The sequence below is a fragment of the Plecotus auritus genome, assembly GCF_963455305.1.
Source record: "Plecotus auritus genome assembly, chromosome: 2".
In the NCBI taxonomy this organism is placed as follows: domain Eukaryota; kingdom Metazoa; phylum Chordata; class Mammalia; order Chiroptera; family Vespertilionidae; genus Plecotus; species Plecotus auritus.
The window spans coordinates 97039396-97051809 of NC_137771.1; the positions used below are offsets into that span (position 1 = coordinate 97039396).

The 12414-nt window shown below is 44.2% G+C and overlaps 1 protein-coding gene across 4 annotated transcripts in view; it reads right to left on the bottom strand.

The window, feature by feature from the left end:
* BPHL (biphenyl hydrolase like) overlaps positions 1 to 10776 on the bottom strand; it is a 38837-nt gene extending 28061 nt beyond the window's left edge. For 3 of the 4 annotated variants that reach the window (XM_080654963.1, XM_080654964.1, XM_080654962.1), the window contains exons 1-3: positions 10425 to 10776; positions 3749 to 3852; positions 1907 to 2073 (exon numbers count right to left, since the gene is read on the bottom strand). In XM_080654963.1, the coding sequence (XP_080511089.1) occupies positions 1907 to 2073; positions 3749 to 3852; positions 10425 to 10642 (489 nt within the window). In that variant the 5' untranslated portion in view covers positions 10643 to 10776. Of the gene's footprint in view, positions 1 to 1906; positions 2074 to 3739; positions 3853 to 10424 lie in introns of all 4 variants that reach the window. The other variant, XM_080654961.1, reaches the window with a different exon arrangement.
* Between the last annotated feature and the right edge of the window lie 1638 nt (positions 10777 to 12414).

Consider the following 12414-nt stretch of genomic DNA (forward strand, 5'->3'; position numbering starts at 1 on the left):
ATCAGCTGAACTTGGACATGACCAATAACATGAACACTTGAGCAAAGACTTTGAGAACAGCTGTGCAGATAAGAAAGGGAGATTGGATGAAATTAAGTCATTGCATCTGGTTATGTCCCTAATTTCAACATTGTGAAGAAGTGGCTGGAGGAAGTTTGGAAGAGTATGGTGTCATGGGGAGGTTATATTAGTCCCAGAGTGAACGAACAGGGCTCTGAAAATGTGCTTCAGAGGGAAAATGAACAGAGATGCTGTCTATGACAGAAATGCTGTCTAGAACAGAGATGCTGTCTAGAAGTAAAATTTGAATTGGGAAAATTAAGTTAAGGAGTTAACAAATACCAGTCCAAGATAGTTCCTGATAAACTGGGATTACCACTATGGATAACAACTTGACACTACCTTGTGAAATGAACACGTGCATTTTCTGTATCCCAGCAAGCCATTGCCTAAGTGGGTATGGAACTTTTATGCATATGTACCAGGAAATAGGTCTAGGATATCCACAGCGGCATTGTTATAATAGAAAAACAAACAAACAAACAAAAACAGGACTAAAATGACAACAGACAACAGAATGATCTCTATACTGCTGTTTATAATCACCAAAGAAAAGGGCAACTTAAAAATGAAGTTATTTATCTACCATTAGAAGAGATGTGAATAAGAAGTAGTACATCCATACAAGGAAATACTATGCACCTATAATACTGATGTACCTCAGCTGGAGTGGCTCAGGTGGTTGAGCATGGTACCGAGTACCAAAAGGTTGCTGGTTCTATTCCTAGTCTATACCCGAGTTGTGGGTTTGATTGTCAGTCAGGAAGCATACAGAAAGCAACCTGTCAATGTTTCTCTCTCACATCAATGTTTCTTTCTCTCTCCCTCTTTTACCCCCCTCCCCCCAGCATGTCCTTAGGTGAGGATTTTTTTTTTTGAATGAAGAAAATGCTGATGTAAACTTATATTTATTGACATGGAAGTATCTCCTTGACCAATTGAAGAAACAGTAGGTACAGTATAATGCCATCAATATAAAATGGTGTATTTATATATGTAACTAGAGGCCCAGTGCATGGATTCATGCACCAGTGGGGTCCCTCAGCCTGGCCTGTACTCTCTCGCAATCCGGGACCCCTTGGGGGATGTCCGAGAGCCAGTTTCAGCCCAATCCCGCAGGCCATGCTGAGGGACCCCACTGGTGCATGAATCTGTGCACCAGGTCTCTGGTATGCATATAAGATCTTTGGTTAATCTCTTCCTGCTCCCCCTCTCCCCTCTTCCCTCTGAGATTCATCAATCTGTTCCATGTTTCCATGCCTGTGGTTTCCACTCCTGTGTTGAACGTCTGCCCCCTGGTGGCCAGTATGCATTATAGTTATTGGCCGGTTGGCCAGTTGCTTAGGCATATATATATATATATATATATATATATATATATATATGATTAGCCAAAAAGGCAGAGCCTCAAAGGCTTGGTTGGTAGTGATAGCTCTACATAGTTGGACTGTGGGCTATTTCTACTTTCTTCTTCATACCTATTTATTTATTTTATTTTTATTTATTTTTTTAAAATATATTTTATTGATTTTTACAGAGAGGAAGAGAGAGGGATAGACAGCTAGAAACATCGATGAGAGAGAGACATCGATCAGCTGCCTCCTGCACGCCCCCTACTGGGGATGTGCCCGCAACCCATGTACATGCCCTTGACCGGAATCGAATCTGGGACCCTTCAGTCCGCAGGCCGACGCTCTATCCACTGAGCCAAACCGGTCAGGCCCTATTTAAACGTTTAAAATTTTCTATAGGAACTATACAGTATTACCCTTGTAGAAATAAAAAACAAGATAAATGACAGGTCCAGCCATTCTCTCTCCCCTGGGCTCTTCCCTAAGAGACCCACCTTCATCAAATCAACAGCATCTTTTGCATCCCTTTCAAAAAAGTCCCCTGGGAAATCTCGATCTGGGGGTCTGGAATGTCCATATCCTCGAGGATCCCAAGCAACCACTGTGAAGAGCTTCTTATTTAGGTTTTTAATCTGAGGTCCAAAATCAGTCTCTCCACTTCCTAAAAATAGCCACTTGGTTAATTCAGATGAATGCTTTCACTGTTTCAAACACTTTATTGTAAAAAAAGAAATAATTACAGTCTTAAATCAAAGTAACTCGTTTCTACTCAAAGTTAGACATCAGAATGTAATCAGCCAAGGAGTCTTGCTTGCAATGAGAATCCATTAACTGGGAGGCTGACTTCCTTTCCCTACGGAGCTCAGAGTTGCCTCTTATCTCCCCCTAGTGGCTACTTTGAGAAAGACAGAGGTCCTGATTCTTCATTTGGTCCTGTGTTATTACTGAAGTCCTGCACTTTTGATACCTCCCCAGCTTAATCTTCCTTTAAAAAATAAATCATGATACTGCACAGAAATAGACTTACTAATATGATATGCTTATGGGTTATTTTTTCTTTTCTTTTTTAAAAATGACTATTACAAGTGAGAGAGATTATAATATCTGTAAACAAATTTATGAGATTTGATCCAAGTTATTTAAAATAGAATTCTAAAATCCAAATGTTCTTTTACTAAGCGAATGTGAATAGCTCTGTAGGTATTTTGGGGTTATAACTAGAAATCAGAAAATTAAAAACAGAAATGATGCGGGAGGGCGGGGTGTGGAAGAAACAACTCAATTAGTTTATTTCATTAAAAAATTACAAAACAGCCCGGCTGCCTGTGGAGAGGGGAACTGGGTGCTGTGGACAGGGGATTTGGAGATAAAATCTCACTATCTGTCTGATTTTTTAATCAGGTAAATGTTTTACATAAACAAAGTTTTTATAACTGGATAATGATTGCAATACTGAAATAATGAAAATCTAAGCCGATAAGTTATTTATTGCTTTTAGAGATGGCTTTGGCTCGACATCAGCCATTGGAGTAAATGTCCTTCTTCATTATAATAGCTTAAGGAAAAACATATACTAAATGCTATCTAGACAAGGATGCCTCCATAGCTACAGTACCACATTTAGCTCAAATTCAGTCAGGTGGAACCATCAACTGAAATACTTTAGGAGAAGGAAGCAAATTATTTTTAAAAAATAAGTATAAATTGGGATTATTTAATTAAACAAAACTACCCAATACTAAGACACTTAAAACTAACTTTTAGATGTCCTGAGATCACTAGAAAATCTCCCCCTTAACTTGCTACTACATTGAAACCACTTATCTGTAAAATGAGATTGAGATTCAGCTGGCTTTACAACAGTTCATTCATATTGATCTAATTTTGATTGTCAAAACATCTGTAAGCTCTGTTTTGTTCTTAGCTCTTATTTTAACACATAGTCAACCACAAAGGGCCATCAATCCATCTTTCAGCATGGAAAGTCTCCCAAATGGAAAACCCAGAATTCCAGGCAATCTGGAATGGCTGGTCACTCACTCATCTTTGTCTATCCCTTCTTCCCATATCTCTTTCATTGACCCTGTCATCCTACCAAAGTGTAGACAACCAACTATACAGTGTACTTGCATGGGAAAAAACAGGTATATAAAGGAATAAAAAATACATATAGCAGAAAGTTATCTTTCTAAATCACCTAACATTTATTATAGCAAATACTACTTAAAGCATTTCTGCAAAGCACTAAAATTAGTAATCAGCATTTGGCCACTACTCTTGTGAAAGCCTCGTGGATCACACCACATGCTAAAGCAGTCCATGAAAACCTTGCAGACCCAACATTCCAGGAAGCAGCAGGACGGCATGCTCGCCCTCTCCGGTCCGCTGGTAATGCAGGTGGACACCGTTCACAGCCACTTTGGTGGAGGTTACTGAGGTGCTAGAATAGAAAAACCCCATCCAGAAAGAAAAAGTGTAAGTTAGCAGGGCCAATGTAATATGACAAAACTGCCCTTTCATACATGAGTCAGCTCCAGTGCCCTTTTCAGGCCTCTCAGAATACTCTGATTTGTGCTTCAGTTTTCCCAACCTGAAAAATGACATGAGTTTGTATCTTCCTCACTAGACTGCAGATCTGGGCTGGGTCTTCACATTTGAATGTCCAGCTTGGGGCTTACCCTACAAAAGTACTGAGAGGCTTGCTCAAATCAGTGACCAGACAGGCCCATGGGCACAAGCCCAGGGAGCTGGAAGCCAGTAGTGCCAATGTGCAGGCTGATATGGGGGCTCCACACACTGGAACATGATGAGCATCTGCGCAGCACAGACCACCTTCTGAACCTTAGTGGGTCCAGAGGAGTGACCTGGACCTGCAGCTGACCTGGCAGCATTCCTAAGGATGAGACTGATCTCCAGGGTCCACAGGGAAGGCCTGGATCTCAAGGCTGTCCTTAGGCATATGACTTCTCACGTTCTTTAGCCAACTACAGAAGGGCTCTAGTTAAGAATGCTTGTCTGCACTGATATGGCCAAACTAGTTTTTAAGATGTTGAAATACTTCTGTGTTGATAGTTAAATAGCTAGGTCCATAAGCTCTCATCTCAAGAGCCCTCCCCCTGCTAACCAACCCTCCTTGGCCCAAGACTTTCCATGATTCAGCATCTCACTGCACATGCTTGGCGTGGAGAGGGTCTCGGGCCAGGGCTACTGCCAGGGTCTGTTCTGATTGTATGATGTGTGTGCTATACCAGGTGTTCTGTTCTGATTCCTCTCCTCAGCTGTTCGTCCAGAAGCTCTGGGACACCTATGCTGGGATGAAGGCCCCCATATCAGGTTCTAGCAGCCTCCCCCCAATTTCCCAGAAGGCTGAGTGACTTGAGGAAGGGACATTATGGCATGCCAGGACAGATGCTGGAACAAATGTGCTGAACACAGATACATCAAGTCTTAAACAACACATAATTTCTGGAAAAATAAGACAGAATTGATTGGTAATAAGGCCTGACATGACTGTGAGCTCATTATCTACACAAATATTATGGGAAGAGCAATAATAAAGGCACTAAGCAGTGGTTGTATCATACCAACATTGCCAAGTTACTTATTATTGATGTCCTATTCCTCTAATTTATTGTTATTGTCAAGATGACTCTAGGATCAAGATAAAAGCAAATAACGTTGTACTAATATTCATTTCAAATGTTTGTTTACTGACACATTTGCTTTGCTTACAGTCTATTAGGAGAAAAGATGAAGACGCAGAGATTCACCAGCAAACCCTCAGGGAGGGGTAGGTCATGAGTGAGGGAAGAACTTGAGGTACACAGTTGGAGCAAAGGTTATTAGTATCTCCTGTGTTCACCACCCAGGAATGCGGAAGCTCCCCAGATAAGATGACTGGCATTTGCACAGCTTACGATAGTGATGTGTACCTTTCTTACTCCTGTGCCCTAAAGATTTTTAAGGGGCTCCCTTCCTTGCTTGTAGAAGTAATTTGTACACTGAGGATGTTATGCACCATCAGAGGATCCCCCCTTCCTCACCCAACTCTGTCAATGCCCAAGCCAGTGCGTTTTCATGACTGGGTGCTGCTGTCTGCATCTCTCCAGGATCCCAGGAGCCAGCCCTAGGGCACTGTCTCAAACAGGCTTCCCTTCCCTTCAGTGTTCATCTCTGTTATTAAAAAACCCTCCACTTTCCCTCTGCACTTTGCTGTATGTTTTGATTCGCCATTCCAAATTTCTTTTCTTTATTATTATCCCTATCCCATATTTTTTTGGTTGCCTAGTAATACAGAAATAAAATCAGGTAGTCTAAAATGGGGCATGATGGCACTTGATGTCAGATTACTAGGGCAGAGGCAGCTTTAAAGGAGAGACAGCCTGGCCAGTGTGGCTCAGTGGTTGAGCATCAACCTATGAACCAGGAGGTCATAGTTCGATTCCCAATCAAGAACACATGCCCAGGTTGCAGGCTCCATCCCCGGTAGGGGACGTGCAGGAGGCAGTCAATCAATGATTCTCTCTCATCATTGATATTTCTATCTCTCTCTCCCTTCCTCTCTGAAATAAAAAATATATATTTTAAAGGAAATAAAAAAATATATTTTAAAGGAGAGGCAGAGAGATTTCATCAGATATTTGAAAAAGAGGAAGAAAGTAGCATTTGAAATGAACTTCCAAGAATACAGTGAGAGGATGATTCTAACAGAGGAAGTAGTGTGATAGAAGGCACAGGAGGAAGGACACATGTGGGGACAGGGCAGTGTTCAGCCTGGCAGGAGTGGGGGAAAAGAGGGAGCATATTTTGAGGCTGAGCAGTGACAGGTTTGTGGTTCAGGGGAAAGGAATGGCCTAGTGCACTGCCATCAACATATACCAATCTCCAGTCTTGGGAAACAGGATAGAGGACTGCTTATAAACAAAAGTAAATTAAATGAAAATCAATTTCAAACATAAGAAAAAACGTTTTATTTTAAAAATAATAATTATTGAGTGATTAATTTTCACATAAAAATTTAAATGGGTACAGCCTTTTTTCTCCAGCTTATCAAGGGGTCCTTAGATGGCAGGCAGGCCTCAGATAAACATTGTTACACTGTGAAGAGTCACCTGCAGGGAGCAGGCCTGGAAGGGCCCTGACATGTGCGTATTACTTGAACTATATGCAAAGTACCAACTTTCCCAACTCTCAGCTAGGAAAAAGATAGAAAAGTTCAGAAAATTTAAAGAACGAAAGTAAATCCCTTTCCTCGGACAGTTAATTTGTTGTTTCCACTACTTTCTCCCTCCTAATGATTGCTTCTCTAACCAAGGTGTTCTTAAGCAGGTGTGTTCACTAGAATTACCTGTGAAGAGGAAAAATATACCTGCCTAGGACAATCCTGGGGGACCACCAGTCAGTAACTGGGGTAGGACCCTGGCATGTACTCTCTAAAATGCCTATACCCTATTGTACTATTCATTCATATATTTTCTGAACACCTACTTTGGGCACTCCGTGTGGCTTGGAGGCTGGCATGGAAGACAGATGATGAATCCTGCAACCAGCAGGTACTATGAAGTTTGCCAAGTATTATGACAGAAGAGTAGGGGAATACAGGAGACCCTGGGGTTGAAGGTGGCGGACATCATGTTCCCCATGCCTTCACTATCATCTACATGGCTGCCCACTCAGCTCCTTTCTATGAGTGTTTCCAGCCTGCTGCTGTATCAATGGGGCTCAAACTTAGATTTGAATCATGTGGCAAAACTTTTAATTATTATAACTGCATTTTTAAGTTTTTTTTTTCTTTTCTGGCAAATTTAAATCTCTGGATGCCCAGGCTGCACTAAATCAACATCTCTGGGGTGGGATCCAGGCATTTGTATTATTTTTAAATCCCCAAGAGATTCTAATAGGTAATCCAGGTAAAGAACTACTATACTGAGTTAATTTCTTGGAGGAGAAAAAAAAAAAATCCTGTCTCCCTTTTAAAAAGCCTGTAGAAAGGCATGCTCATCTACAAGAGCCTATGTCTTACCTTTTATTTGTCCTTGACTCCTTTTTTTCTGGGAGGTTGGACAATTTTGTGAAAGGGAAGGTCAGGAGCAATGCAATGGCAATCAGTTCCTGATTGAGGGGCTGAGCCACTCCCCTCAAAGGGGAAGAGTCTACTGTGGGGGGAGGTCAGAATGTAAGAGTTTGGGGCAAATAACTAAACTAACACTAACATTTAGTGTCACTATTAAACTAAATAATGGACTGCTAAGAGCTTATCTCATCTCCTTCATTTTGTGATGTAAGGCACATTAATTACAAGTAACCACACTTTACCATTGAGGAAGCCGATGTTTAGGAGGGTTAGGCAATTGCCCCGTCATCCTGCTGGGAAGTTGCAAAGTCAAGATGAGCACCTGACTGTCTGATACCAAAGCCTGTGGCACTTTTTACACTTTGCTCAGAAATAAAAATGGGGACTATTAATAGGAAACATCCTCACTTTGAAAGTCCTACATAGTCTCTATATCTTGTATGTTGAGCAATTTCTTTTGTATATCTTTTCCAAAGTAACCATTGGCTACAATAAAGCTACCTCGCAGAGCATGGATTTACATGAATTTTGATGACACACTTTTACATCTTTTATACTCTGCTTTGTTATTTAGATATTCATATATGTATCATTGCTAACTTTACCCACTAATTACTTAATTTTTACCTCCAAGGCCTTTAACATTCACTCTCTCAAATACTCTGTACAATTCTGCAAGGCATGCAGCTCAGAGAGGTTAAGTAACCTGCTCAGGTTAATGTAGCCAGAAGTGGCAATGTAGCCATTTGAACACCAAAGGCCATCATTCTTCTGTAACCTCATGGCTGAAGAGGTTCCCCAATAGGGCTCCAGCACTAGGGCCATTCACCCTGACTGCCAGACAGAAGGTGGTGGCAGGTTCCAGGGGGAAGGAAGCTCTCTGGTTCTCCCGAAGAACATTCCGAGGTTAAACTTGGAAAAATTTTTTTTGTCAGGCAGTTAGTTAGGTTCTGTAAATTATTAATATTGCAGCTGTATGTAACATAACTTCCAGATTAGAAATAAGAAAAGTCAGCATTCCAAATAACAGACTTACAAACAAGTTTTCAGAACACAACTCAATTGTAGTCGGGCACTGGCGCTTTTACCTACTTACTCTGGGCTGCAGCCTTGTTTCAGGATTAACCAATGCCACTGCTTATTTTCCCTGATTAAATGTCACATAAATTTGCAACCACAGTTATAAAATGGCAGTTCAAATTCCAGAGAAACCTGTTTTTGAGATGTATTAGGAAGAATGATTTGAATGCTAATGAATCAGCCTTCCTTCAACCATTAAATAACCTACCATAACTTTGATATTGTTAAAATCACAGTAATTTTATTTCAATCCTGTTCTGCAAATAGGAAACTGGATTAAAGCACCATTTTACAGCATTGGTTTATAACTGTGGCCATTGACATATATTTCCATTTGCATCAAAACAATCTTGAAATTCTTCTAAAAGATCTATACTAATAAAAGGGTAATATGCTAATTAGACTGGACATCTTCCGGACATCCTTCCAGATAAAGCCATGGTGGCAGAAGCCAAGGCAGAGGTGGTTAGGGGCAATCAGGCCAGCAGGGGAGCAGTTAGGGGCAACCAGGCCGGCAGGGGGGCAGTAAGGGGCAATCAGACTGGCAGTAAGGGGGCAGCCAGGCTGGCAGGGGGGCAGTTAAGGGGCGATCAGGCTGGCAAGCAGAGGCAGTTAGGGGCGATGAGGCAGGCAGGCGAGTGGTCCAGTGGTTCCGGAGGGATCGTGCCTAAATCGGCAGTCGGACATCCCCCGAGGGGTCCCAGATGGAGAGAATGAAGGCCTGGTTGAGGGACACCCACGCCCGTGCACGAATTTTGTGCACCGGGCTTCTAGTCTATAATAATAAAAGAGAACCTAAACCAAATATGAAACTCCTAATCAATCACAATATAAAAATGTAAAGCTGGTCACATTTTCTTCCTTTCTCCTTTCAAATTAAGTTTTCAAATGAGAAATTTCCACCTTAGAGAAAGTGAAGTTCTCAATGCTCTCTCTAGCATTTGACTTTTCTTCCTATCACGAATGGAACTTGCCCATCAACAGTTAACTGCGCCCACCTGGTGTGGCTCAGTGGTGAGCAGGGACCAAAGGTCATGGTTTGATTCCTCGTTGGGGCACATGCCCCAGTGGGGGTGTGTGCAGGAGACAGCCCATCAATGATTCTCTCTCATCACTGATATTTCTCTTTCTCCCTCTCCCTTCCTCTCTGAAATCAATAAAAATATTTTTAAAAAATATTTCAAACCAGTTAACTGCATACATGCATTGCGCGCGCGTGTGTGTGCGTGTGTGTGTGTGCGTGTGTGTGTGTGTGTGTGTGTATAGGGAGGTAGGTCTTTAGGGAATTCTTGCTGCTCTATCCACACTGTCCGCCTAGTATCTCTTAGGACCCAAGGCACCCATTTTTAAGACAGCGGGTCAGAGATTAATCGGGTTTTTGTTGTTGGTGGTGGTTTATCTCAAAATGTGTGTGCGGTGTGGGGGGGGGGGGGGGGAAACAGGGGGCGCGAGAGAAAGGCGGGCTCTCGGGCGTCTCCGCAGACCCCCAGCACCTGTGGGAGTCAGGCGGGGGCTTGGGTGCTCCCCGACCCGGGTGCTTCTGCAGGAGATAAGCAAAGGAAGGCTCGCGCTCGGGATCCTGGCTCTGAGCGCTAGTAGTCGCAGGCATCCTCAGGCTGGCTTTCGATAAACGAAACATGAGAGATTATTGCCCTGAAGGTCTTACGAGATTAGACAGAGCAACGGACTCCGAGCACGGGGTTCGAGGCTGTAATCTGCCACGCGTGCCTGTGACTAATCCTGACGTTTCTTCCCCGGCCCTTCGGTGCACAGCGACCGGCCGCGCACCTCTCCCGCCCCACGCCACCCCCGGAGGCGCGAACACATCACGGAGCTCGTGCAGGGGAGTGGGCCATTACCCGAACGCCGCGGCGGGCCGGGCCAGGGGAACTTGGGGCCCCGACTTCAGAGCCGAGAGAAGGAGCCGCAGGCGGAGCACCCCCCGGCTGTTCAGCGCCGTCGCCATCGTCCCAGGTCGCGCCGGTGCCAGGAGAGCGCATGCGTGACCCACTACAGGCTCCTTGGACGCGCCGCCGCCTGTCGGGTCGCGCAGGCGCCAGGCCTCAGCCTGACCCATCACCCCCAGGCCCAGCCTCCGCGGGTACGCCTCGCTTCGCGGGACGCTGGATAGCAATCTGGGTGCTCGCTGAACCGTGACCGAACGGGCACTGGCGGTCCTGCGGGAACCCGGGCACGGATCGTCTTCACGTTGGATCTGCCCGCCCCGCGCTCGGCGGGGTAACCTAGCGGTGCAGGTGGGCGAGCAGCCCCTGTCCCGCTCACCTAGAGGCAAGGAGTGGGTAGGCTCGGAGTTTGGCTGTCAAGGCGGGTGAAGTGCATTTGCTTCTAGAGATGATGTGATTAAAACATTTTTGTTCTTTACACCACCTCACACTCATTATGATAGCTGTTATTTTAAAACAACACAGAAATTAATGTGTTGGAGGATGTGGAGAAACCCTGTGCATTGTTGGGAATATACAGTGGTGCAGTGGCTATGGAAAATAGTAAAAAAAAAAAAAAATTAGACATTGTACTACTGTTATAGGCACTTAGATAGACATGAGCAGAGCAAGGACCATGGACCAGGTGCAGAAGGTCACCCGGGAGCAAAGTTCCTGGGGCCTAGCAAGAGGCAAAACTGGGAAAACAAGAACCTGGTCCCCGGCTGCTCTCCCCAGTCTGCGAGACAGCCCGGCGGGTCCTTCTCCTCCAATCCTGGTTTTTCTCTCTCGCTCGTTAGTGCAGAATAAACTTCCTCTTTTAACATGCAAAAAAAAGAACCTGGTCCCCAAGGTAACATTTCCTCAACTAGCATATCCCTGGTCATGCAGTTTGGACCCCTGCTCTTTCATCTGGCTGGTCAGGCGGTTTAGACAATGCCCCAAACCGCCCGTGCCCGTCCCTTCCCCCTCTCCTCCCTCCCCCCCCCCCCGCCCCCACACAAACACACCTTTCCTCTCAAGAGAGAACATCAAAACCAGGCAAGTGACATCCTGCCTGCCTCAGGACCAGCTGCATTGACTAATGACCCCCTGCCCTGGTGCTGACCAATCAGAGGAGATGATGACCCTGAAAGAGCACTCCTGGAAACTTGAGGAATATTCTATTGAGACCTTCCCCTGAGACCTCCCCTAAAAGTCCCACCTACAAGAGGAAGTAAATACCCTCAACACAAAGGACCCAGTGCTGGCTCTTCCCCAGAGGAGCACACCTGAGCCTCTAAGGGACCCCACAAGACTCCAACCCCCTGAACCTGCCTCCAAGGCTCCCTTTTCTCTGACTTCTCAGTGAGACAAAGGAGCTCAGCCTAGGCTCTCCTGTTGCTTCTTCTATGCCCTTCCTTGTTTCACCCTCCTAAGTGTGTTTTGCTGCAGCCAATAAATTTTGCTGCACTTTGTCTCTTAATTGAAATGTTTCCTTCAAGAAGACAAGAACTGAGGTCTTGACGTCTCACTGGTGTAACACTACCATAATCCAGCAATTCCACTTCTGGGTATAGACCCCCAAAGAATCAAAAGCAGGCTGTATATTCATACATCCAGTTCATAGCAGCGTTATTCACAATAGCTAAAAAGTGGAAGCAACCCAACTGTCTATCAATGAATGAAGGTATAAATACAATATGTATGCATATAATGGAATACCGTTTTGTCTTAAAAAGGAAATTCTGACACCTGCTACATGGATGAATCTTGAGGCCATCATGCTCAGTGGAATAAGCCAGTCACAAAAGGCCAAATACTGGATGATTCCACTTATATATAGGTCCCCAAAGCAGACAAATTCATAGAGATAGAAAGTAGGATGGTGGTTGTCAGGGACTGGGGCAGAGGGGTAGGTAGTTTA